Source organism: Dipteris shenzhenensis, chromosome 28, assembly GCF_047967505.1.
Source record: "Dipteris shenzhenensis isolate YYH24624 ecotype China chromosome 28, Dip_SZ_1.0, whole genome shotgun sequence".
Taxonomy (NCBI): Eukaryota; Viridiplantae; Streptophyta; class Polypodiopsida; order Gleicheniales; family Dipteridaceae; genus Dipteris; species Dipteris shenzhenensis.
In genome coordinates, this window is record NC_141623.1 from 41,634,275 (window position 1) to 41,659,316 (window position 25,042).

The 25,042-nt window shown below is 43.2% G+C and overlaps 1 protein-coding gene across 3 annotated transcripts in view; it reads left to right on the top strand.

Moving 5' to 3' along the window:
* Positions 1 to 25,042, top strand: part of SFC (ARF GTPase-activating protein) — a 95,266-nt gene that overhangs the window by 62,615 nt on the left and 7,609 nt on the right. For 2 of the 3 annotated variants that reach the window (XM_087399983.1, XM_087399985.1), the window contains exons 4-11: positions 6,485 to 6,555; positions 12,477 to 12,539; positions 14,851 to 14,895; positions 14,996 to 15,061; positions 15,208 to 15,255; positions 15,383 to 15,478; positions 15,588 to 15,629; positions 15,722 to 15,937. In XM_087399983.1, the coding sequence (XP_087256109.1) occupies positions 6,485 to 6,555; positions 12,477 to 12,539; positions 14,851 to 14,895; positions 14,996 to 15,061; positions 15,208 to 15,255; positions 15,383 to 15,478; positions 15,588 to 15,629; positions 15,722 to 15,937 (647 nt within the window). The remainder of the gene's footprint in view (positions 1 to 6,484; positions 6,556 to 12,476; positions 12,540 to 14,850; positions 14,896 to 14,995; positions 15,062 to 15,207; positions 15,256 to 15,382; positions 15,479 to 15,587; positions 15,630 to 15,721; positions 15,938 to 25,042) is intronic. The other variant, XM_087399984.1, reaches the window with a different exon arrangement.

Below are 25,042 nucleotides of genomic sequence, written 5' to 3' on the forward strand. Positions count from 1 at the left end.
GATCCAGGTTAAATTTTCTTCATTAGTAAACTTTTCGTTGGATACTTCTCATGTATCTTTCATTGCGAGTGACCTGACTTTCTAGCTCCTCCCTTGTTGTATTTTCGACCTTTGCTGACCTTTTACTTTGAATAAAATATTCCCTTGTCGATAAGATCACTAATTTGTTGAGAGCTATCACCATATGATGCATTTTATCTTTACTGCCGTCTGTGTGAATAATTTGCACCAATGCCAATACAGCACCAAAAATCTACCAAAATATAGCTTGAATGGTCTAGAAGTTGCTTTAAAAAACAATTTAGATATTGTCAGTAAAGTCTTCTTTTGAGGGATGTTTCTCTCAAAAGATTGTGTTCAATAGATTGTTGAAACATGCTTCATTTGATGCCAATGTACTTCTTTGAATAGATAACATTTGACCTTCAAGATATTTAATAGTATGATCCTTCAAGTAGGTACAATACATTGCATGGATATAGCTTGCAAATGCGTCTTTAGTTGTTAGTGAAGGTCTGTTGTTGAATGGGCTTGAGAAATGTGCTTGAATGGGCACTTTTAGCTTAAATTATAGCTTTGAAAGTAATGCTTTTCAATTAATAGCATGACATTTTGGAATTGTGTAAAAGAGACGTAGAAATATGTTTTCTTAAAAAGCATTCCATGGGCTTCAAGTGAATTCGTTGGGCCTCACTTGGATAAGGAAAAGATAGGGGATCTTATGGAGGTGACACATGGGTATAAACTGAAAATCAACATGCTTTGGTATAAATAGTGGCCGCTCCTTTGTCTAGCCAAGGCAAGTTGGGAGAGGCTTGTTTGTGGCTGTTGGTTTGTTGATTGTTTCCGTTGTGCCATTGTAGATAAGGGTTTTGCTACCATACGGCCAAGTTTTATGAGTGTGGTGCAGGTTTAATTAAGCGGATTGCCATGTATTTGAGGCCTTTGGTTTGCCTGTGCATGCCTTCTCGAAATCTGTGCTGTCTGCGGTCTTTTTGACAATCTGCAATGTGCGGCTTGTGAGCCTTTGTCGACTGAGGTTTGCTCTGGCCAATTCCATGGGGGTTAGCCTCTCAAATGTTTACTTTGTGTATCATTGTCTTTCTGTTGCCAGCTCGTGTCCCTTCTTCTACTTCCATATGTCACAACCCACATTGAAACTTTGATAGACTATTGACCTATTACCATTCATAGACTGTGCAATCAACTTGGGTTCCCACAAAAACCAAAGTAAGATAGATCAGAACTAATCTCCTCTCGTCAAGCTATCACTATTGAACATCGATGGATCATAGGGCTCTAGTACCTCATGGAGACTAGATTGAGACAATGAAGTCATGGTAATGAAAGAACAATATATCATTAAAATCTCCATGATGGAGAGGATTCCGTTGGTTGCGGGGAACAATAGAGTGGAAGTGGAATGCAAGGGAGCAAACAACAAGCTAAAGGAACATGAAGTACTTGCTAATGGATAATGGGAAAGTACAAAGGGGTGGCCTATATGGCCCCGAAGTCAACCATATGGTTGACCAATGAAGTCAACCATATGGTTGACCAATGAAGTCAACCTAAGGGTTGATTGTTTCCTAAGACTAGCCTACAAGGCCATACCAGGGCTAAGTACTAATAAACCCACCTCCATGGTATGGCTGAAGTATCTTGGATACGTCTTAGGTATACTTGGAAACTATATCATGGTTGCACATATTCGTCCTAGATGGATATAGTAATCTATGGTAGTACAGGGAGATCAACATCACATAACAAATGGTGCCAAGTGTAAGGCATGTCTAAAAGCCTCAAACTTGGCCCGTGGTAGAGTCTTCGTGAAGAGATCGGCTAAGTTGTCCTCTGTGGGAACATAGGACAACTGTATGTCTCCTGTTGACAGTCACTCTCGAACATAATGATAATGAACCTCAATGTGCTTTGTGCGTGCATGAAACATTGGGTTTCTCGCAATAGCCAAAGCACTTTGGTTGTCAGTCTAGATGGTAGTACAAGCTGTCTGGCTGATGTCAAGATCTGCGAGTAGCTTACGGAGCCAGACATGCTCTATTGTAGCTGTGAAGGCTGCCGTGTATTCAGCTTCACAACTAGAAGTAGAAACTGTAGGCTGCTTCTTGCTGAACCATGAAATGCATGAAGATCCAAGCATGAAACAGTTGCCAGTGTGGGACACTCTTGTGTCATAACAACTTGCCCAGTAATTGCCCGTGAAAGCATGCAAGACCAATGGAGACTCATCACCATAGAACATTCCCAAATCTTGTGTGGCCTTCAAGTAACGGAAGACCTGCTTCACTGCTTGCCAATGTGTACTAGGCATGTGCATGTACCTGCTCAACTGGAAGACGGCATATTGAACATCAGGTTGGGTTTGACAAAAATAAATTAGGCAAGCTTTGAAGCTGTCAACGCTGCCATCAGCTTTCCGTTTGACCTTGTAAACATGTGGCATGGTGCTCTGCACCGTGTCATCTGTATTTGTGAATAATCAAACACATCACAGGCTTCCACTGAAGGCTGTGTTTTACAGTCCAGCCAAGGTAAAGGGGCATGCTCAGCAAAAACCGCGTCCCTACTGACAATCGCCTTGCCTGTGCTAGGCTGAAACAACTTGTAACCTTTTCTTTGTGAGCTGTAGCCAATGAAGATGCATTTGACAGCCTTATCATCAAGCTCATGCCTCAATTGAGAGGGTACATGCACATATGCAAGAGACCCAAACACCTGCATGTGAGAAATGACATGCTTACAACTTGTCCATGCTTCACAGGGAGTCATGGTCTTTAATGCCCGAGTGGGTGCTCAACCGAGCACATAGTTGGCACACATAATTGCATCCAACCAGAATTTATTGGGCAAAGACTTTCCCTTGGTCCATGTTACGCTCTGCAAGACCATTCTGTTGTTGCGGATTGTATGGTAGTGTGCACTGATGACTGATACCTCGGGCTGCTAAAAAATCAGAAAATTCTCGCAGCCCCTCTGTCAGTGCGGAAGGTCGAGTTTCTTCCCACTCTCATTCTCTGCCAAGGCAATCCAATGCTTGAACCAAGAGAAGACATCTGACTTCAGCTTTCATGGGATATATTCTGGTGAAGTCATCTATAAAAGTAACAAAGTAATAGTACCCCCCAAGTGATGCTGTTTGCCTCGGTCCGCACACATCACTATGTACGAGATGCAACTTCTTGGATGCACCAAGGATCCCGTCCTTGGGATTCGGGAAATGGAAACCTATGCATTTTGCTCAACAAGCAACCCTCGCATACATGTTTTTTTAAGTGCATGCATGGGTGGAAGTTCTATGACCATGTCATGTGAGTTCACGAAACTGTTGAAGTTGGGATGTCCCAATCTCTCATGCCATAGATGTGTATCAGAAATTACAGATTCAGCCACGGCATTAGCTTCTATAGCAGCCTGTTGTGCATATATGTCAAGATGATATAGCCCTCTATCAAGTGTTCCAGTAAGTACAATATAGTTATCGTACCGATTATCATATACGGCACAGTGATAACCATAAAAAAGAACTCTGAATCCATGTATGGAGATAGAATCAGATTCTTTTTGATACGTGGAACATATAAAACTTCCATAAGTTTAATGGTTGACCAATCCCTTTCACGGGATATGTTGCATTATTTGCAGAAGTGACAATGCCCCCCTTTGGAACACCATTCAATGTGTGAAAGAGTTTTTTGCAAGAAGTGATGTGCTTGGAAGCACCACTATCAAAGTACCAGTCTGAGGCAGAATCTGAGGCTGCAAAAGCTGAATCATGGAGAGTAGGGTTATAATGGCACTCCACAATAAATGCCCACTCATCATGAGCAAGATTGGTTGCCTCTGTATTTGTGACATTAGCAATTGGAGTATTTGTGACGGCAAGACCTTGCTGTCCTGGGTGTCCCTGCTTCTTCTTCTCGGAAGCAATACCTTCCGGCACTCAGAGATGTCATGACCTGGTTTCCTGCAATAATTGTAGCATTTCTTCTTCTTCCGATCAGCAGGAGAAGAAGGGGATGAGGTACCAGATGTAAGTTTGGACTTGCTGTAATCCCCCCCCACCTCTTTCCTTTGCCCCTATGATCAGTAGCAAAGGCTTGATCTGCATGAGTAGAAGCAGCCCTGTTTTGACGACTCTGCTCCTCCTGCAGGAGGAGGGAAACAAGCTGATCAAAAGAATAGTGGTTGGGGTTACCCATGGCCACTAGTCTAAGTGTTGTAGCAAATCCCTGATATGAGTCATGGAGTCCATCGAGTGTGGTGGACACAACCTGACTCTTGTATATTCTAATAAACACTGATGAGCTGCTCTCTGAAGTCCTTGACCCGTGTCAAATAGGCATCCATGCTGCCCCCTTCATTCATCTTAACATTGTCAAGCTTCTTGCGCAAATGAGCAACTTTGGCCTCATTGCGTATCTGATAAAGACTGGCCAAAGTGTCCCATGCAGCCTTGGCTGTTTTGTAAGACCGAATGTGAGGTATACCAACTCTCTTGTGATTCATGGCAATCACTGCATGTGCCTGTTCATCTTGCTGATCTCAACAAATCTGTTCGTGTGTTGGAGGGTCAGTGGTAGGCACTGAGGGAGTAGTTGTAGATGAAACAGAAGTGGCAGAGTGGCTGTGGTGGCAGTAGGTGCCTGTAGTGAAGACACATGTCTAGTAGTCTCTGATCCAGATGCAATCCCCTAAAGCTAGTATCCCAAAAGATTCATGGCTCGCCATTGCAAATGAAGATCCCCAAAGAATTAAAAATATAAGTGCCTTGCATGTGACCAAATTTGTTGCAATTTCTTGCCAATGTCACTGAAGTTTCAGATCAAAGCAGCCACATGTCACTGCAATGAGTGCAAATGTGACAAAATAACCTGCAAATCTGAGAATATGCCAGCAATCATCTGATTCGAGAGGGAGAAAATCCCAGAAAAATGGTGCTAGAGCTGGTTGGAGCAGCTGGAGGAAGGCCTGAATGACAGAAAAAAACAAAATATCAGCCAAAACCCCCAAAAAACAGCCAAAAAATGCTCGAAACCATCTGTGGACAGGTCGTACAGATTCTTGGCAGTGCTGTGCAGATTCGTACGGTCATACGGACAGGTTGTACACAATTGTTTCCGGCCTAAGTGGTGCAAAATGCGGGCAGCACAAAAAATTCCAAAATGTCGAAACCGGTCCTTAAAAAGTCAAAAAACAGACGTTGGACTGTTTTCCTAGCAATGATTGCGCACAAGGGGAGGCAGGTAGAAGCAAGTAGAACCTGTTTTGATACCACTGTTGGGTGCGGGGAGCAATAGAGTCTGAAGGAACACGAAGTACTTGCAAATGGATAATGAGAAAGTACAAAGGGGTGGCCTATATGGCCCTGAAGTCAACCATATGTTTGACCAGTAAAGTCAACCTAAGGCTTGACTGAGTCCTAAGACCAGCCCACAAGGACATTCCAGGGCTAAGTGCTAACAGATTCAGTCTCCATAAAGAGCTATGATTGCTTACATCATAATATTTGACCTCAACAATAAATACCATTTTCCACAAAGTATGGGTCCTTTTAAAGTCTGCCAAACTTGGACATGCGATTTGATTAAATAGGCCTGGTGGATGTTGTTAGTTCTAGCCTTGCAGGGCTGCATGATGCTTTGAATAGGGAAGTTTCTGCTGCCAACACTCCACGTACCACCAACCTGTAGTTGGAGTGTGTATAGTAGTCTTTAATACTTGTAATAGCCTTATATGCATTGGTTTCTACTTGATTCTGTTCATGTTTTTTGGATTCATCTAGGCTTCGACATCTGTTTCTCCATGCAGTCTTAGGTTTCCAGATCACAAGGTATGTTTGGTGCATATGGATACAGATTTCATCATTCCTGAGCCTTTACAGGCAACATAGGGGCACAACGGAAATTACAAGTAGGAACATGTCTTAGAGCCATTTGCATGTGATTCATTTGTGAGATTTACATGCTGAATTCTTCAACATAGATGAGAAAGTATATAAGCGAGTGAAGTTTTTGTAGAAGTGGTTCCTTGTATTAGTGATGAACCGCATTTCTGAGTGTATCATTTTCGAACCGTATGGGTTAACTCGAAGAATATGCTTACAATCGAACTCCATTCTGTTCATGAAGTCTTAGCTTATGGACAATAAATTTCAATTTTTGCTGCTTGGATCCTCTGTGGTGAAAGCATCAATGATTCTGTGTTTTAGGAGTCAGAATTTTAATGTTGCTTTAAATTGTTGAGTTTGTTAAGCTGGAGGCTATTAGATCGTGATTTCAGGAAATTTAACGTAAGCACATGTAGTTGTCATTTTTGTGATAGTACGTGCTCCAAAATGTCCTTAGATGAATGTAAACCTCTAAATGTTTCTAGCATTTCATTTAAGTGGCAGTATTGTTACTTCGTAGGAAGTGTGCATATTTTCAATGGTGCGTCGGACTGATGTAGCCTTCTTTATTTGTAGGGCCAGTGATGACTAAATTCACAATTGCCTTACGAGAGATCGGCACATATAAGGAAGTTCTCCGTTCGCAAGTATGCTACCCTTACGTGTACTTACAAAGCATTTTATGATTAATGTATGCTACTCTTGTGTGTACTTACAAAGCACTTTGTGGTTAATTTATTGACATTCTTTTGATGAAATTTCTGCTCTGAAAATTGATCAATCTACTGCATAATGTTTTTGACTTTGTATACCTATTATACTCTCAGGGCATAGCCAATAGAAGGAGATAGACAACACAAAATCATGGGGTCTCCAGTCTTCAATGTGACGTAGTTAGCGTTAATATTTTATACACAGACTATGCTCAATTTGGTATACTTGTTAGACTTGGTCAGATATGGATGTGATTTTCTTTAAACTACTTAAAGAAAGTGTGACTCCTTTGCGTTTTAAAAACTATCTCCATCTTTGTTGTACCATGTAGTAGCTGCTTGAGATTCCTATTTATTTTTGTAAGCAGAACTAATCTTTTGCTATAAATTGAGATTACTTTGCATGAATAAGTTTTATCGGTAAGAGACAAAATGGTTTATTTTTGATAGTATTAGTCCAAGAAGTAGAATAGTTAACCTCTAATGGGTAAATGTTGGATATATTGTGTTATTGGTGATGGGGCCTTGGAGAGTGCTAAATTCCACACTTTTCAAGGGAAAAAGCACTAAGACAAGTGCGCCTTTAAAAGATGGCCCAAAAAAGCAAGTGTAGTGCCAACTTTATGGAGAAAGCCCAAGAAAGCTCATCTCTTTTTTTTTCCCTTTTTTTTTTTGTGTGGCAAATAAAAGAACTTTCTATTAAAGCTTGAAAAAAACCCATTACAAATCAGCTGCCAAACCAGGGCTGATGACCTGGCTGTCCAAATCCAGCCTGCTAGCAATCCCCGCACATTGCCTAGGGACTATTTGGAACATGGGCTAACAACCAGAAAGGTGGCCTATACACTGCGGAGAATGTGTAGAATAGGCATGTAGGCCAAGCCTTGCAGAATTGTTCTTGCTGCTCGACAGTCTCTTGTGAGCCGGGAATGCCATGCTCCCAACCGGTGCATGGTGTGGAAATAATGTCCTGCCATATGGCTACTAATGTAGTCGCTTGTGGAACCTCTTGCCCTCCCATCACTTGACTGCAACTGGCAACCCAGATGTTCCATGCAGTGATGCTAGACACCGTTCCCATACACTATCATCAGGTGAAAGTTGTGGGCGGATGTGGGATGGCGGCATGGCATCGAGGAACCTAATCTAGAACATCTGCTCACCATGGATCCTGTAAGTAGGCGAGACATGATCAATAGAGAAAGCATTGCGTCCCTTTGTGAGCCATGCCACCATCCCCAATGTGAAATCCCTCCTCATCCCCTGCGTCTTGGCCACAATCTTGAAAGCTTCTATCCAAATGCTGAGTGCCACCGGACAGCTCCATAAGCAATGTGGGATCGTATCCAGCACCCTCTCCATGAAGCGAATGTCTTCTTGGTTTTATTTCTATCTGCCAAGACCGCACCTCTGAGTGGCCGACAGCACTCTATTGCCGACTTCATGCCTCCACTGCCTCATCCATACTGATATCTTGTTGTTGCTGGGGATGATGATGATATTGATGATGATGCTGAGATTGATATATAGTCGACCATCGACATGACTATGTTGTAGTTAGGACTTAGTACTGCCATTCTGCATTTTTGCATTTTGCATTGGTATGGATGCTCGTTTAGTAGCTCCACTACCACAGCTCGTTGTATCAGGATTTTCACAGTCTCATAGACCCATCGGTCTTCCGAAGACTTTAAGAAACTTTCTTTCTTTCTTTCTTTCTTTCTTTCTCTACTATCTTGCCTTGACTCTCTAACCTTCCCATCCAAAAATTGCACCCCTTTCTCACCCCCTCGATATGAAACAACCTTAGGTTTATCCTAGCCTCCTCGAGCTAGATCGAGCATTAACCTTAGATCCATTCCTAGATCTACATGTTAGTCCATGAACCCCCTCTCCTTTCTCGATATGAAACAACCTTAGGTTTATCCTAGCCTCGAGCTAGATCGAGCATTAACCTTAGATCCATTCCTAGATCTACATGTTAGTCCATGAACCCCCTCTCCTTTCTCCCTCCCACAGTCAATAGTGTTGATGTTCTCTTCAACATCTTCATCATGAGCTGGAAAGTGGTGAATTGGAGTGCATGGAGTTCATGATCGTGCAAGGAGTCAGCCCCAGTGCCTGATTCTTCGCGCCAAGAGTTGCAAAGAGCAGTGGACCCACTACGTCTTGGTATATCGCATCCTACTAGTGCTTCCATAGGGGCTGCATGGGACAGCTCAAAAGATTGGTGCGTAACTTTCTCTAGACAAGTTTGGACAGCACGTGGAACACCAGGGCTAGAGTGGCCTGGCAGACGAAGATCCTTCCACAGTCGAGTGGAGGGTTGGGCATGATAGACCCGGAGATGGAGAGCCGGGCCCTCCTATACAAGCTAGTGGTTCGTGGTCTCACACTAGGCATAGAGCCTTGGAAGCTCCTCTTCTAGAGGGGACTTCTTAGGATCGCCCCCCGAACATGTGGTCATTGGCAACGGTCTTACAGGTGGATCTTCTCGAAGGCACCGCTCACAGAGAGAGGATCCCCATTCGTGAGGAGCAAGATCAGGGAGTGGCGCAGAGTTTCAAGAGAACTCATCCGGGCTAGCCCTTCTTGCAAGGACAAATTTGAGACAGCCGATTCTTTGGCACCTAGAGGTCAGAGATGTGGATGGATGAATGTTAGGGCAGAGAACACACATTGGATGGGCACAGTGAAACAGTGGCCCAACGAGATCTTTTGGCTCCTAGAGACAGCTCCCTAGGGATGTAGAGGCAAGGGCACATGCACTACCTCACCTGAAAGGAGCAGGTATACGAAAGCTAATAACGATGCAGCAATCCTCAAGTCATGGTGGGAGGGGTTGAGCAGCCCTTGAAGCCCCCACTATTGGAACAGCCAATTTTCTCGGACAGGGGTGCCTCTTAGGATCCAATTCTTTCTAGGATCCATCCGATGTACATGCTCCTAAAAAGCTGACTTGATTGCCTTTGTAACTCCTCTACGAAGAGGAGCGGCGTTGTCAAGTTTGTATGCTTTCAGTTCAATTTTCAATGTGTTTCATGCAAAAAAAATAAAAATAATATATATATATATATATATCATTTAGTATAAAACAAGTCAAGAAAAGCTTGGAAAATATTGTAAAAAGCTTTTTGACTTTGTGTTTGTTGATTTGAGAGAGAGAGAGAGAGAGAGACTATATATATAAATATAGTCTTTAAGAACTTGATGCTAAAAGCTAATGAAGTTCGTTTTTTAGAGACTACACATATATATAGTCTTTAAGAACTTGATGCTAAAAGCTAATGAAGTTCGATTTTTACTCTCTCTCTCTCTCTCTCTCATGCACATAAAGTTTGAAAGAGATAAAAGACTTCACGCATGCACAAAGTTTAAATCATATGAAGTTGGGGATAGCAACAAATAGATCTGCATACCACACAAAGGCTAAGGACGAGCTTTGGAAAAGGTGCCAAAATTTTGGAAAGTTGCATTACATCTTGAAGGGGTTAGTTATGTCTTTCCAAATACAACTTCCTAGCCAAAATATTTACAAGGTTTATTGTTCACGGCTTGAATGGGTTCACTACCGTGATCTCTCTCAAAACGCCATCCCTAAAAAGGGGGTAGGTTGTGCCATTGGACATATCCTCTGAAAAAAACAACACAATAGTAGGTACTTCTAGGCTTTCCACCATATTTTTAGTATAAAAAATATTTAAGTAGTGCAAGTATGCAGCCTTCATCATCTCCCAGCAATGGTCACTAGGCTCGCATTATGCATGCTCACATATCTCCTTTTCATATTTCCAAACCCTAGTGCAAATTTCCCTTTGTAGTATCTTGTTGGCCACTACTACGCTTTGCTTGGGCGCCCCCTTCTTTAGCCCCTCAACATCCCTTCCACAAGGATTATCTCCTGCATCATATTATTGAGGACTTCCAAGTAGACATTCTCACAGATAACCTTGTCTATGGGTGACGCCATCAATCTCTTCACAGTGTGAACCTTGATTTGAATGTCTTCGATGCGGCCATTGCTGGGAGATGATGGAGGCTGCATACTTGCACTACTTAAATATTTTTGATACTAAAAATATGGTGGAAAGCCTCCACTCATTGGCGAAGTGTACCCCCTTCTAGGGTCTCTAGGAGGATCAACTTTGGGAGAAACTCTGGGCTCTCAATCACTAGTCTGATCCTGGGGACTTCGTCATCTGCTACCACTGATGCGGCCAAAACTCGCGGAGACTCCAACACAGTGTCAAATGCTCGCCCAATGGAGGGGAAGATGACTCTCTATTCCTTTGGGATTGTTTTGTTTTTTTCAGAGGATATGTCCAATGGCACAACCTACCCCCTTTTTAGGGATGGCGTTTTGAGAGAGATCACGGTAGTGAACCAATTCAAACTGTGAACAACAAACCTTGTAGAATTCTTGTAAATATTTTGGCTAGGAAGTTGTATTTGGAAAGACATAACTAACCCCTTCAAGATGTAAGCAGCAACTTTCCAAAATTTTGGCATCTTTTTGGAAGCTCGTCCTTAGCCTTTGTGTGGTTTGCAGATCTATTTGTTGCTATCCCCAACTTCATTTGATTTAAACTTTGTGTGCATGCGTGAAGTCTTTTATCTCTTTCAAACTTTGTGTGCATGAGAAAGAAAGAAAGAAGAAAGAAATTTTATTAGAGTCTTCGGAAGACCGATGGGTCTATGAGACTGAAAGAAAACCTCATACAAATCACAGTAAGGGTGGAGCTACTGAAACGAGCATCATCACCCGTGCTGAATCCCAAGTCTGATCATACACAATCAAATACATCTGGATGTAACAATGAAAAGAAAAAGACTGGAGCGGAGCGGAATCCTCCATATGTCATGTCGCCCTGGTTGGTGCATAGCTGGTGATGGGACGCTGGCGCCTGTCAAGGGGTGCCGTGCGTCTCGGTCTCTTGGACGAGGCTCGACGCAAGACCAGAGCCACCGTGACTCCCGTGGGACGTATCCCGGGTCTAAACAATGACGGGAGGTCCCCCAGAGTGATCTGTGTGTCCCCTCGATGTCTCGTGTGTCGTGCTGCGGTCGTCGGGCCGGGGTCTCTGTCACGTTTGCGGCTAGAGACTGGACGATCAATGTCACTCGATGGGTAGAACTTTGTGATGCTGCTCTGAGAGGTGTCTGATGATGTGGCCAAGTCCTGTTGCTTGAATAAGTACTCTCTGTGTCGGACCCCCTTGTGAATGAAGGCCACGAGGCATCTCTGATCTGGGTAGGCGAGGAATCTGGAAAGGAGACCGGGGCCATCTCTGAAGAGGTAGTGGTAGCGACCTCGGATCTAGTAGTACACTGGGCACCTGAAAATAAAATGCTCCTCCGACTCAACCTCCTGACAGTCAATTACCCATTGTGGAAAATGAAAGTTTGGAGCCACGAAGTTTGCTATTTTCCCTTATTTTCTAGAGTTAAAACATAGAACTGCAACATCAACTCAACAAATAGGAATACAGTATGTTGCTTTGCAGCTCTTCTCTATGAAAATGGTCAAGTATTCTTGAAAGGTGGTGTTTTCAAACAAGTGCAAAATCTGGCAAAGGGTAGTGACTTGCCTACAAATGCTATTTTCATTCTTTCTATAGAAACTATATGATAGGTTCAGGCCTTTCAGTTAAGGTACACTTGGTAAGGCTAAAAATGTTTTAGGAAACTTGATGCTGACTAGAAAGGTCACTTTTGAAGTCATGTAAGGAATTTGTTGTTGCAAGTTTGGAGGATTTTGATGGGATACAACTAACTAGTACCATCATCTTGATATTTGCCCATGTCCTCTCATGTTCAAGTAACAATTCAATTCTCTATGATTGTGTGGATTTCAGGTGGAGCACATGCTCAACGACAGGTTAATGCAATTTGTGAGCATTGATCTTCAGGATGTGAAGGTGTGTTTTCACTAAGCCAGAAAATACCTTATGCTTCTGTCATGTTCTCTGTTGCTAATTTTCCAAAACAAGGGTCTGCAACTGATACAAAGGGTCTGTAACAGCAAGGTGGCAGCAAGATCCTCAAAGTGTGAAAGTGTGATAGGATCACCTAGTCTTTTTCTGATGAAAGCTTGCAAGGCCCCTCTTTATCATTCAGAAAAATTGGGTTCTCTCTTTCAATTAATTTAGTCTTTATTTCTGCCATTTTTTTTCTCCAAGGGTCTGCTATTCTTATGATAGTTGAAGTCATTATGCAAATCGAAGGCAGTATACCCAATGCAGTACAGAATTGTAGTTTAGGAAAATTTTAACATTTACTTCTGAGGGGACAAAAGTGCTTTGGAAAGCATTAGATTAAATGTTCTTACAGAAATAGAGAGTGTGAGCCCTCATGCTAGCATTACTGAAATATAATGAACATGGATAGGGGATTATGCATGGGTAGTGGCTCATGAGAGTGGCTAGGTGTTGGGAGGTTGGAACCCCACAGATGGCTCTCCAGGGGGCACCAAGCATGTGGTATTCACCTGTGGGCCACCAATGGTGTCAGGGAAGGGGTTGTGGCTTATGATTTGACATGTGATGATGATGTCTGCTGGTGACATTCCAGCAAAAGCTGGCCTTAACATGTGTGGTGTGCAAAAGCGACTGATGTATCGTCCCTAAGAGTATATCCCCGTGGTTCTTTTCCTTGGATGCTCTAGGGCTGATGAGAGTGGCTAGGCAGTTGGGTCTGGTACCTCCAGGCCTGATAAGGTCTCTATCCTGTCTCCTGAATAACTGAGTATATTGTCATGTGAAAGTTGTTCTGAATTTTTGTTGCCCAAAAAAAAAGGGTCGGTTCTGAATTGCACTCCCTTACTGCCTCAGCTTTAGCCCCCTTTTCTGAGTGGATCTTGGGAAGTAAGACAATTGTGTGTACAAACACTAATCCTTATCAGCCTTAATGTTAGTTACCTCTGTGCTGACTTTGCAAAAGAAATTGAAATTTCCAAGCAAATCTGAATTCCAGCATCCCGTCTGACTAAAAATAAGAAACCATCAGTGAAAAGTGCTAGAAGCTTTACTTTTTATATGACATTCTAGTCCATCATTTTTCCTTCTAGAATTCGTTTGAACATTTGCTCAATATGTAATGTCTTGGTATGATGATCGAGTTTCCTTACTATAGCTATGATCGAAGGAGATTGCTATAATCAACCGTGCACAAATAGGATGAACTTGAACACTACGATATTTCTCGGCCAGCATGCATTGCAATCTCAAGTTAGTTGTAAGATGCTGAAACCCATCAGCAGGTTTTAATCTCAGCATTGAATTTCCGGCTCTCCCTCTTTCTTTTTTTGGGGTGGGGGGGGGTGCGCGGGGGTGAGAGGGAAACTCTGGCTTCCACAACGAGAGACATGATGTTTCCAAGACTCCCCGTGCAATAGTGATTGCATGGATCTCATACTTATAAAGTTTGCAAGCGTTGTCATCCATGGTGAGAAAGGGAAGCCGTATGATATATTTTGCAAGACTGCACAATATTTGGCATATCCATCCATTAGACACTGAATTCACCAAAGATTGTTTAATGGTGCTATTTTAAAGTACATCTAGCTGTTGTATAAAAGGATGCTCAAGTATGTGTGGGTGTGTGGATTTGTATGTGTGAGAGCATATTTTTATACTATGGTCTACACCCACTGTTGGGCTCTGATGACGTCAGTGGGGATGTCATAGTAGATAGTCCCTGCTATGCGTGATGGAGTTTATGGTTTTCAATCTTATGAGTGACTATTGTGAGATTGAAACTGCACTATGTTGTGTTTTTAGAGGATGAGTTTGGGAATGTTCCTGGATTCATCTAGGTATATACATCTAGCTGTTGTTACCAGAACATGTTAAGAGCTCCACACTGGGTAAAGTTATGGCAGTTCGTCATGAATAACAGTTTACTTTCATTCCTTGGAGGACTCTCTGTTTTTGATTGCTAATTGTCTTTGAAAGAGGACAAAATTTTAATAGTCATGAAAACACTTGACTGAAAGAAAGAAAATTGTTTAATTGGCACCAGCATCACGTGCATGGCTTTTTGCGGTTGACTTTGTGGAGATACCTACTTATCATTTGTGGATTTGATTTTGCTGATTTAAATGGAATGCTTCATACATGTTCCAAATTTTATATAAGGGTATCATAGTTTTCGAAAGAGTGCTTTTAGAGGCAAGGCTGTGGACAAAAATGTAAGGAATCTGTTTATGTTTATAGTTATGAATTTGTGCAGGAAGTCCGCAAGCGGTTTGACAAGGCTAGTATGCACTATGATCAGGTGTGTGCTTCTGCTATTTTGTGTCCATCAAAGGTCTCGATCCTTGTACAATGTGTGTGCAGAACTATGTGAGAAGGCTAAGTATAATTTTTTGTTATAGGTCCGCGAGAGATTTTTAGCCTTGAAAAAAGGCACAAAAATGGATGTTGTGTTGGAGGCAGAAGAGGTAATCTTGTAAAGAATGGTATAACGAAAATTTCATGGGGGTTGCAGTTCAAGTACAGCTACTCGCTAGTAACAGGGTATGCTGGAATTAGGATCCGTTCTGTTGTAACAGTCTTAATTGACTCCTTGTTTAATCAACCTGAATAGGACCTTCGAAATGCAAGGTCGGCTTTTGAGCAGGCGCGCTTCAACCTAGTATGTATGATTTCGATCACTTGTCTAGTGGTCTCTGACCTTACCTTTTTTGATTTGGTTTCATGGTGTCAAAATCTCCAGAGATTCAAGGATGGTAAATGTTGTCTTATTGTGTGAGTTACTATAGGTCACAGCCTTATCAAATATTGAAGCTAAGAAAAAGTTCGAATTTCTGGAATCTGTCAGTGGAACTATGGATGCCCATCTGCGGTATTTCAAGCAGGTTGCCTTCTTGTCTACTGTCAGCTGTGTGTGCTCTTGCTGACAATTTGACTCGGTAAACAAGTACCATTTAAGTTTGTATTGATATCTAGGCATGGTTCACCACTCAGGGCTATGAACTGCTTCTTCAAATGGAACCTTATATTCATCAGGTAAGTAAACAGCCAACATTTCAAATTTGTAAACGTAGTATGTGCTTCGGCAAGGCAAGCTAACTCTCGCTTCTTTTGGAGGGAAAATTTAGGTATTGACTTATGCTCAACAATCGCGGGAGCGGGCCAACTATGAGCAGGCAGCACTTGCAGACAGAATGCAAGAATTCAGGCGACAGATGGAGCGAGATAATCAGCGCTCATTCAGTGATGTAGAAGCTTCACCTACGGGGGATGGGATTCATGCAGTTGGCAGGAGCTCGCATAAGATGATTGAAGCCGTAATGCAGTCTACTCCAAGAGGAAAGGTGCATGGTGTTCTTATCCTTTGATGGCTTGGATGGATAAATAGGTTGCCTCGTGTTTAATAGATGCCACAAAGTTTGAGCTTTGAATGTTCGATTGCGGTTGTTGCGATGTCATCAGTCTCTCCTTTTAGTGGCTGTTCGAGCTGTTGGTTTCTTGGCTTCTCTTCCTTCCTCTCTCCCTTCTCTCCTTTTGCCTATTGCTCGCTGTTTTCTCTTCCCCTTGTTTCCTCCCTGCGGGTTTCTTCCTGAAATATGGTGGGGAGAAGGGCACAGAGCTCTTCCCACCTTCCACTGCTGAAGATCAAGGCCGGCAATGTGGCGATTCAGGAAGGAAGAAAGAAAGAAAGAAAGTTATTAATGTCTATGAAAGGCCAAAGGGTTGTTGGCTTTTGGAGCCTCAAATCACACGGATTTTTTAATGAAGAAACCAAAGCTACACATAAATATAAACTGCAGTTTATACGACCTTCCATAAGCTTGCAATACACAGGAGTACTTCGACCTGAATAGAGACATATTTCATTATTAAGAGCTTAGAGACGCATGATGTGACGACCAAAGACAAATTACAGAGGGCCTCACCCGTACCTCGGTTTGTTTGCTTAAACTGAGAAGACACACGCTGATAAGGCTCACTAATCCACTCACTAATTGACCATATGAGCGCATAGATAAACCTTTTTTATAAGAATCGTGTTGCCGCCTCAGTTTGCCGCCTTGAGCACTTGATGTTGCCTCGGGTCTCTAGAAGCCACGTCTTTGCTCGGAACCGCCATGCTCACGTATCACCTTGTACCAAATCTCCACGCATGCATCAGTTGACCAATCACTGCTAACTATCCACACTTTCCATTGCATGGACCAATCATAAACTAGCCACCTCATCCATTGGCCACTCATCCAACTCTTTAAGGTGCTAAACCACCACCCCATGAGAGGATTTTTCGAACGAGGGTCTATGAGACTCACAAGAAACCGGATACAATGAAACCCAAGGGTGGAGCCCCTAAAATGGGTACCCCTACCCAAGGATGATGCTTGTGACGAGAAACAAAAGTAGCACATCACACTATCGCTGCGAGAGAATCCCACAAAGGGGGAGCAAACATTGAGGAGAATCCCTTGGTCATCTATCAATCGGTCACCTGTCCTTGAGTGGTTGGACTTGTATATGCTGTCTGTGGGACCAACATGACTGGACAACTGAGGAGAGACAAGGTAAGCTCGTCTGACAGTGGCTCAACATCTGGCGAGGACTGGCATCGAGAGATGGCTTGTCTAGGTCCATCCCTCCTCTGTAGTCTCCATGATGTGGCCCTGTGTGTGACAAGTGCTATCGCCACTCTATGGGTCTGTCTCCCTGTGAGAATAGGGAAAGAGGGAGAGAGGGAGAGAGCAAGAGAGTGAGCTGAGTGCTGAAAGCTTAGTTGCAATAGAAGAGTGTAAGAGTGTACAATTGAAAAGGTGAGAGATAAGGTTTTGTCCTAGTGACAAAACCTTAGTAGTCACTAACCATAGTTAGTGGACTAACTGCGGTTAGGGGAAAAAACCTCTTAAAGAGGAAAAACTGCCCCTAACTAGCTTATTAAATTACATTGGTCACTGCTGAATTATATCTATAATTCTAACACCCCCCTGCAGTGCCAATGTCATGTACAAGGCTGATTAATCACCAAACGGATATAAGTTCAGGGCACTGCGAAATGCCTCAAACTTTTCATGTGGTAATGCTTTGGTGAAAATATCTGCAACATTGTCATGTGTGGACACAAAGATCATACTGATCTCTCCTGCATGCAACTTCTCTCTGACGTAGTGATAGTGAACCTCAATGTGCTTCATGCGAGCATGAAACACTGGATTCTTTGCCACTGCAGTGGCACTCTAACTATCAGTGAGAATTGGAGAAGGGCCCTCCAGTGACAGATGAAGATCAGCAAATAGACGTCGCAGCCAGACACATTCAACTGTTGCTGTGAAAGCTGCCTTGTACTCAGCGTCACATGCATTGTGAGTTTCAGCCCCGGCTCCATAGGAGTGGCTATGGGCTTACAATCATGCATGTTAAATCTGTCCAAGAGTTTCTGCACATACTTGGACTGAGACATAACAGTGCCACGTCTCTCTTGAGAGAACTGGATCCCCAAATAAAAGTGAAGCAGCCCCAAATCTGACATGTCAAAGTTGGTCTGCAAATCAGCTTTGAAATCTGCAATATTATCTTCATTGGACCCTGTGAGCAGTAAGTCATCGACATAAAGAAGGATGACTAAACTTTCCCCCCCATCCATCTTGATGTAGAGGGTGCTCTCAGTAGGACTATTGTGCAGCCCCTTGCTGGTCAAAAAGGCATGAATCTTGGCATACCATGCACGAGGGGCGTGTTTCAGCCCATACAGAGCTTTGTTTAGCTTGCATACCTGAAGTGCATTTGCTGTAATTTCAAAGCCTGGAGGTTGTTTGACATAAACCTCTTGCAACAAGTCTCCGTTTAAGAAGGCTGTTTTAATGTCCAACTGATGAACATTCCACTCAAAATGTGCAGCCATTGCAATAACAGATCGGATGGTGGTCATCCGGGATGTAGGAGCAAAAGTCTCCTCATAATCTATGCCCTTTTTCTGAGCATAGCCTTTAGCAACTGGCCTTGCCTTGTATCTGTCAATGGAGCCATCTGGCTTCCGTTTCACCTTGAAAACCCATCGTGTACCAATGGCATGTTCACCTGGTGGCAAGTCTACGACATCCCAAGTCGGATTTTTCTTAATGGACTGCAACTCATCGTGCATGGCATTCATCCAATGCACATTGTCCTGTGCTTCTTCGAATGTTGCAGGATCCTCCTCATCGAGAAGAGTACCTGCATATGCTGATTCAACTGAATTAGCACCTTCCATGTGCCTTGCTGCACTGCGAGTCCTGCCAGGTAATGGAGCATCAATCTTACTCTCCCTAAGAGTCTGTAACAGCCAGTTTGGGACTGTTTTTGCTGCATGTATATCTGCAATTTCTTGCTGAACTACCTGTTCCACTGCCTGTGGAGGTGGCAAGACATCCTGTGGCTGAACTGGAGCATCGGGAGGTGGCTGTAAATTCTGATTTGCATCAGAAATATCAGCAAGGGAACCCATGGCCATGGGTAGCATCCCCTCAAAAACATCCTCTGAAGAAGAAGGCATATGAAATTCAGCCTGAGTGTGAGCTGAATTTTTTGCAAATATCACATCTCTACTGACAATGATCTTGCGTGTAGTAAGATTGTAGAGACGGTACCCCTTGCTTTTTGCACTGTACCCAACAAATATGCACTTAATTGCCTTATCTGACAACTTATGCCGAAATTCAATTGGCACATGAGCATATGCAAGGCATCCAAAGACTCGGAAATGATCCACTGAAGGCTTTCTCCCATTCCAGACCTCATAGGGAGTTTTTGTTTTCAAAGCCTTAGTGGGAGCCCGATTTAAGATGTAGTTGGCACACATTAGACCTTCAAGCCAGAATTTGTGAGGCATGTGTTTGCTTTTCAGCATACATCTGTCCATCTCCATAATAGTTCTATTTTTCCTCTCGGCTTTGCCATTTTGCTGAGGGATTAGCCTCACTGTGAGTTGATGCACAATACCCTTGCCTTTCAGAAAAGCATCAAAATCTGCAGACAAGTATTCCCCACCTCTATCTGTGCGCAATGTCTGTATCTTGAGTCCGGTTTCATTTTCAGCCATGGCTGAAAAGTGTTTAAACACCATGAACACTTCTGATTTGGGCTTCAGCCCAAAAACCCAAGTGAAATTGGAGTAATCATCAATAAAAGTAACAAAGTAGAGATGACCACCCAATGATGGAGTCCTCATAGGACCACAGACATCATTGTGTATAAGCTGTAATTTTCGGACAGCTTTAATTGAACCATCCTTTTTGAAGGGGAATCTATGCATCTTGCCTAAAATGCACCCTTCACAGGCATGTGGAGGAGGTATCTCAAGAGGTGGCAATGCATCAACCATAGAGTGCTTCCGAAGCGTCATCAAGCTGTTGTAATGCATGTGGCCATATCGGGCATGCCATAATTCTGCATTCTGCATGGCAGGAGTGGGAGTAGAAACTGCAAGAGCATGGGCTGCTCTTTTCTCAAAAAGATGAAGCTGAAAAAGCCCACGCAGCAGAGTACCAGATAATCTCAAGGCATAATCATTTTCTCTGTCTCGGACAGCACATTTGTCATCCTCAAAGATGACCTGAAATCCAGCTCTGTTAAGAGTGGACATTGAAAGGAGATTCTTGGTGATACCAGGCACATACAAGACATCTGAAAGTCTGAAAACTGAGCCATCAATGGCAGTAAGCTCAACTTCTCTTGTACCACGTACTGAATATGACGAGTTGTTGGCACAAGTGACTTTCTTACCAACGGGAGGTGGATGCAAGGAAGTAAAGAGACACTTCCTAGAAGTGATATGCTTGGATGCACCGCTGTCAAAATACCAAGTATTCAGTGTTTCATTGACACTGAAAGCTGATGCATCCGTGGAAGGATCATAACTGCAAGTCAAAAAGGCATATGTATCATCATTACAAGTGGCTGTACTATCCCGAGCATCTGGAACAGCCAGCCTAGAATCTGAAATGCAAGATAAAAAGGCATAATCTTGTCCAACAAAGTTGGCAGTAGCATCCCCACTGTCATATGAATGAGGAGCTGAATCTGAAATAGCCATACCGGAGCTGTTTTTCTTCTCTTTTGCAAGCCTTTTCCTGCATTTTGCAATGTGATGACCTGGCTTTTTGCAGTAATGACAAAGACCCTTCTTCTTGGGCTTACTTGCATCATTTTTAGCCTTTTGTGAAGGCTGTCTTGACCCACTGGAAGGCTGATTTACTGATGTCTTTGCCTGTCCCTTTGTTTTTGACTTGAACTTTGAGAGCATAGCTTGTTCACTTGCACGTGAAGCCAAGTTTTTCCTGGTCTGCTCTTCCTGAAGCAGAAGCCCTATCAACTCATGAAAAGTGAGAGGATTTGCAAACCCCCTCTATGATAAGTTCAGCGAGGTATGAAAGCTGAGATAAGACTCGGGAAGAGAATTCAGAGTGGTGGTAATCATCTCTGAATGAGGAATAATCTCATCAATGTTCAATAATTGCTCTCTGAGATCCTGTAGCTTTGTGAGGTGGATTGACATGGAGTCACCCTCTTCCATATGTGTATTACTTAACTCTCTTTTCAAGAAAGATACCCTTGCATCATTCCGGGCTGCATACATGCTTTCTAAAATATCCCATGCTGCCTTCGAGGTCTTACACGACCGGATATGCGGAATGATAAATCTTTTCATTGAAAGAGAGATGCATGACAAAGCTAAGGCATCCCGTGAATCCCATCTCTTCTGCTCTGGAGTAGTGACTATAGCTGCACCAACAACTTGTCCTGCAGCTGCATCCTGTGCACGACCTCTTCCACCTCCTTGCTGAGGAGGGGTATTAGGTGCTATACCTGCTGGTCGGATCTCACCCCCATTCACATAATCTCATAAATTGCGAGAAATCAGAATATTGCGTACCATAAAACTCCAGAGGGAGTAGTTGATACCATCCAACTTGTCTTTCTGTGAAAGACCACCGAACTGGAAATCATTCTGATTTTGCTGGGCCATATCTGAGAAAGAGATTTTAGCAGATACAAAACTGAATTCCCTTACTGGGAATGAAATGCACAACTCCCAAAAAACACAGCCAAGCACTGGCTGTAAATGCAACTCAGATTTCTGCACTGGCACTGTCAGAAATCTGTCCAAGCATCAAAAACTCTCCAGAATCTGCCAAAAGTGCTACACAACACTTCAAGAAAGGCAGTATGAACTGAAATCTCCAAAATTGCTCTCCCAACGCAAAAGCCCCAAAATAGGCCTAAAATTGCAACCAGAAAGGGGCAAATTGATCAAAAGCCCCAAATGTTGCAAGAATTGCGCTCTATCTGCAAAAGCCCCAAATTTCACTGCGAAATTGCAGTGTAATCACAAAATCCCCAAATTTTTGCAAGAAATTGTACTGCAAAACTGAAAACCCCAAATTTCGAGCTTGAAATTGCAACCAGGAAGGGGCAAAAGCACAGAAAGCCCCAAATTTTGCAATTTCGGCAAAAAGCCCCAAATTTTTGGCTAACCCTCTGAATCTGCCTGCAATGTCTGCTTCACAAGCAACTATGAACCCAAAAGTACCGAAATGACTGCAAATGTCTGCACAAATACCACCAAATCTGCAAATGTTGCAGAAGAACTGCAAGAATGCCTACCAAGGATCACCGGTAGATGAAGGAAACCCTGTAGGGATTTGCAGGTACAGATCTGCAGGTACGGATTTTTGATGGTGGACTGTACGATCGTGGACTGTACGGTCGTACGGAGACACACGTGCGAACGAGCATGTACGGATGTACGGACAAGAAATCGTACGATCGCAGGTACGGACGACGAGATTGCATGTACGATTGGTATGGAAGCAGGTACGGTAGGTACGCGTATGTACGCACGGCGAACTGATTGCAGGTACAATTGGTACGGAAGCAGGTATGGCAGGTACGCGTATGTACGTACGGCGAACTGATTGCAGGTGTGAGCAGATACAGCACGTACGGCAGGTACGGCGATGATGTAGGGTACGGCTTGTACGGAGATGATGCAGGGTACGGTAGGTACGGTGATGATGTAGGTAAGGCTGGTACGGCGCTGATGCAGGTAAGGTACGGGTACTACAGTACTGATAGCGATTGCTGTACGGCGTGCAGTATAGAAGTTGTACGGCGAACGTACGGAAGCAGGTAGATGTTGGGCTGGAGCTGGAGGCAGAGAGCAGGAGCTGAAGGGAGCAGGGAGCACGGAGCTCTTGAACCCGCGCTGATACCAAATGTGAGAATAGGGAGAGAGGGAGAGAGCAAGAGAGTGAGCTGAGAGCTGAAAGCTTAGTTGCAATAGAAGAGTGTAAGAGTGTACAACTGCTCGCAAAAGCGGTTCAACATGTTAAGAAGACAAGGAGATGTGCTGCTTGGAAGTCCTCAACAGGGAGCCAAGGGGTTGCGCTTTGGTTGCAACGTAGAGTCAGATAGGGGAGGCGTTGGGTCCTAAGAGAGCCCCAAATGTAAAATGTTTTATGAATAAAGTTTACACTATGTCCTAGTGACAAAACCTTAGTAGTCACTAACCATAGTTAGTGGACTAACTGCGGTTGGGGGGAAAAACCTCTTAAAGAGGGAAAAGTGTCCCTAACTAGCTTATTAAATTACATTGGTCACTGCTGAATTATATCTATAATTCTAACACTCCCCACGTCGAAAAGAGAGGATATGTCTATGGTCCTCATGTGAGTGCGTCACCCACTCAAGGTCGGATCTGGCGAGTCGTGTCCTATGGCTCTGTCTTGTGTGTGATCCCATGCTATCCCTAGCTCGGGTTATCGGAGAAAAAATCTATGATGGTGCTTTGATTGGGCTTAGTCCTTCATATGCTCTCCTCTATGCTCGTATGAGCTGATCTCTGTGTCTCTGGGCCACAAGAAGGAAAATAGGCACTTGCCGTTGATGTGGATGTGCTAGGAATTCTTTGAGTGCAACGCTCTGAAACTAGTACTAAAAAGACAGTTGTGTCGTCCACGGATCTGGCATCTGAAATCACAATGATTGTCTGTCTCGATCTCTTGCATGTCACATAAAGTGCAAATTTGTCTCTCACGTGGGATGTCCTCTGCTCATCCTGTCTCAACCTGTAGCTTGTGTGAAGATACTCGAAATTGATCCATTGAGATCCTCAATGCATGTGGGAGATGAATCTGGCTTATGAGTTCTCAAAGGGGACATAATGGCACCAACTTATTCCTACTTGTTTTGGCCTAGGGAGGCTAGTTAATCTATGTTAATAGGTTAGTTTAAGCTTAATTTATCTTAAACATAGCTTAATCATTAAAGCCAAGTCTAAGAGGGTGCACATTATATTATTGGCATAGGTTAATCTTTTGGTAGATACACCCAAAGGTTCAAGGAAGGATTCGAACCCACAATCTTGTCTTTCTCACAAGTGAGCCCTACCACGAAGCTATAGTGTGGTATAGCATGCCTATTGCTAACATAAAAGTATAAACGATTCCGCTTCCCCCTCTCCCTTTAGGACGTCCATTCTTCTTTAATACCTCTTCGTAAGTGGTTCCCCACCCCCTTCATAAGTGGTCCTGAATGGTGCAAACAATATTGCATCATAAATGTGAAAACAATAGTTAACTTGGTCGTATCTCAATGGACATGGCTCACCCATCTTGTACACACAATTGGTCAATCTGATTGGTCAATCTGTGTGAGTGTCTTGGTCCTAGGTTTGTTCAGGTTAACCTTGAATGTGGATTTGTTGGAATGAAATTGTCTACGGGCGTGGTCCGCCATTCTGATTTTTCTGTGTGGAATTTAATAAATACTGTGAAGAATCAAGACAAAGTGCCACCCATTCTTCATCACAAGCCTTGCAAGTTTGACATCAACGATGGTCTAGGTATTAACCTTATTGTCCAGCCAGCCATTAATATCTTTAGCTTATTGTCTGATCACTATCTTGTGAGGAAGCATCTGTGCATGGTGATGGTCTTGGTGGTTGGGCTTGACTTTACATGTTGCAAACGTAGTATTCTACTCAATGTCGTTGATTTTGTGAAAGCAAAAAGGCTAGAGGAAGAATCGATGCTACAGGTGGTACACAAAAGTAGTAGTCTTGAGATTGAAGGGTCTCATGTCCTTGAAAGAGGCATTACATGTTTTGGGAGAAGAATTTTGGCTTCGTAGGAAGCTACCTGTCCATCTAACTGTCCATTCGTTTATTGGGAGCATGTTGCTCCATGATTGGCCTTATATACCTGACTCACAAAATTTGTGAAGTATCTCTTCTCTTTCCTTTCCATCTAAACTTTTTTCTTTGAAAAGCAGAGCATTGGATGCCATTCTGCTCATCCTTTGGGAGTGTAATCTGGGCTTGAATGAAAGCTACCTGTATCTCCTAGGGCTCCACCTTATCTGCATTGTTGTCTTTTGGGAGGATTCTGGTGATTTGCTGTCATTACTGGTAACCGATTTTG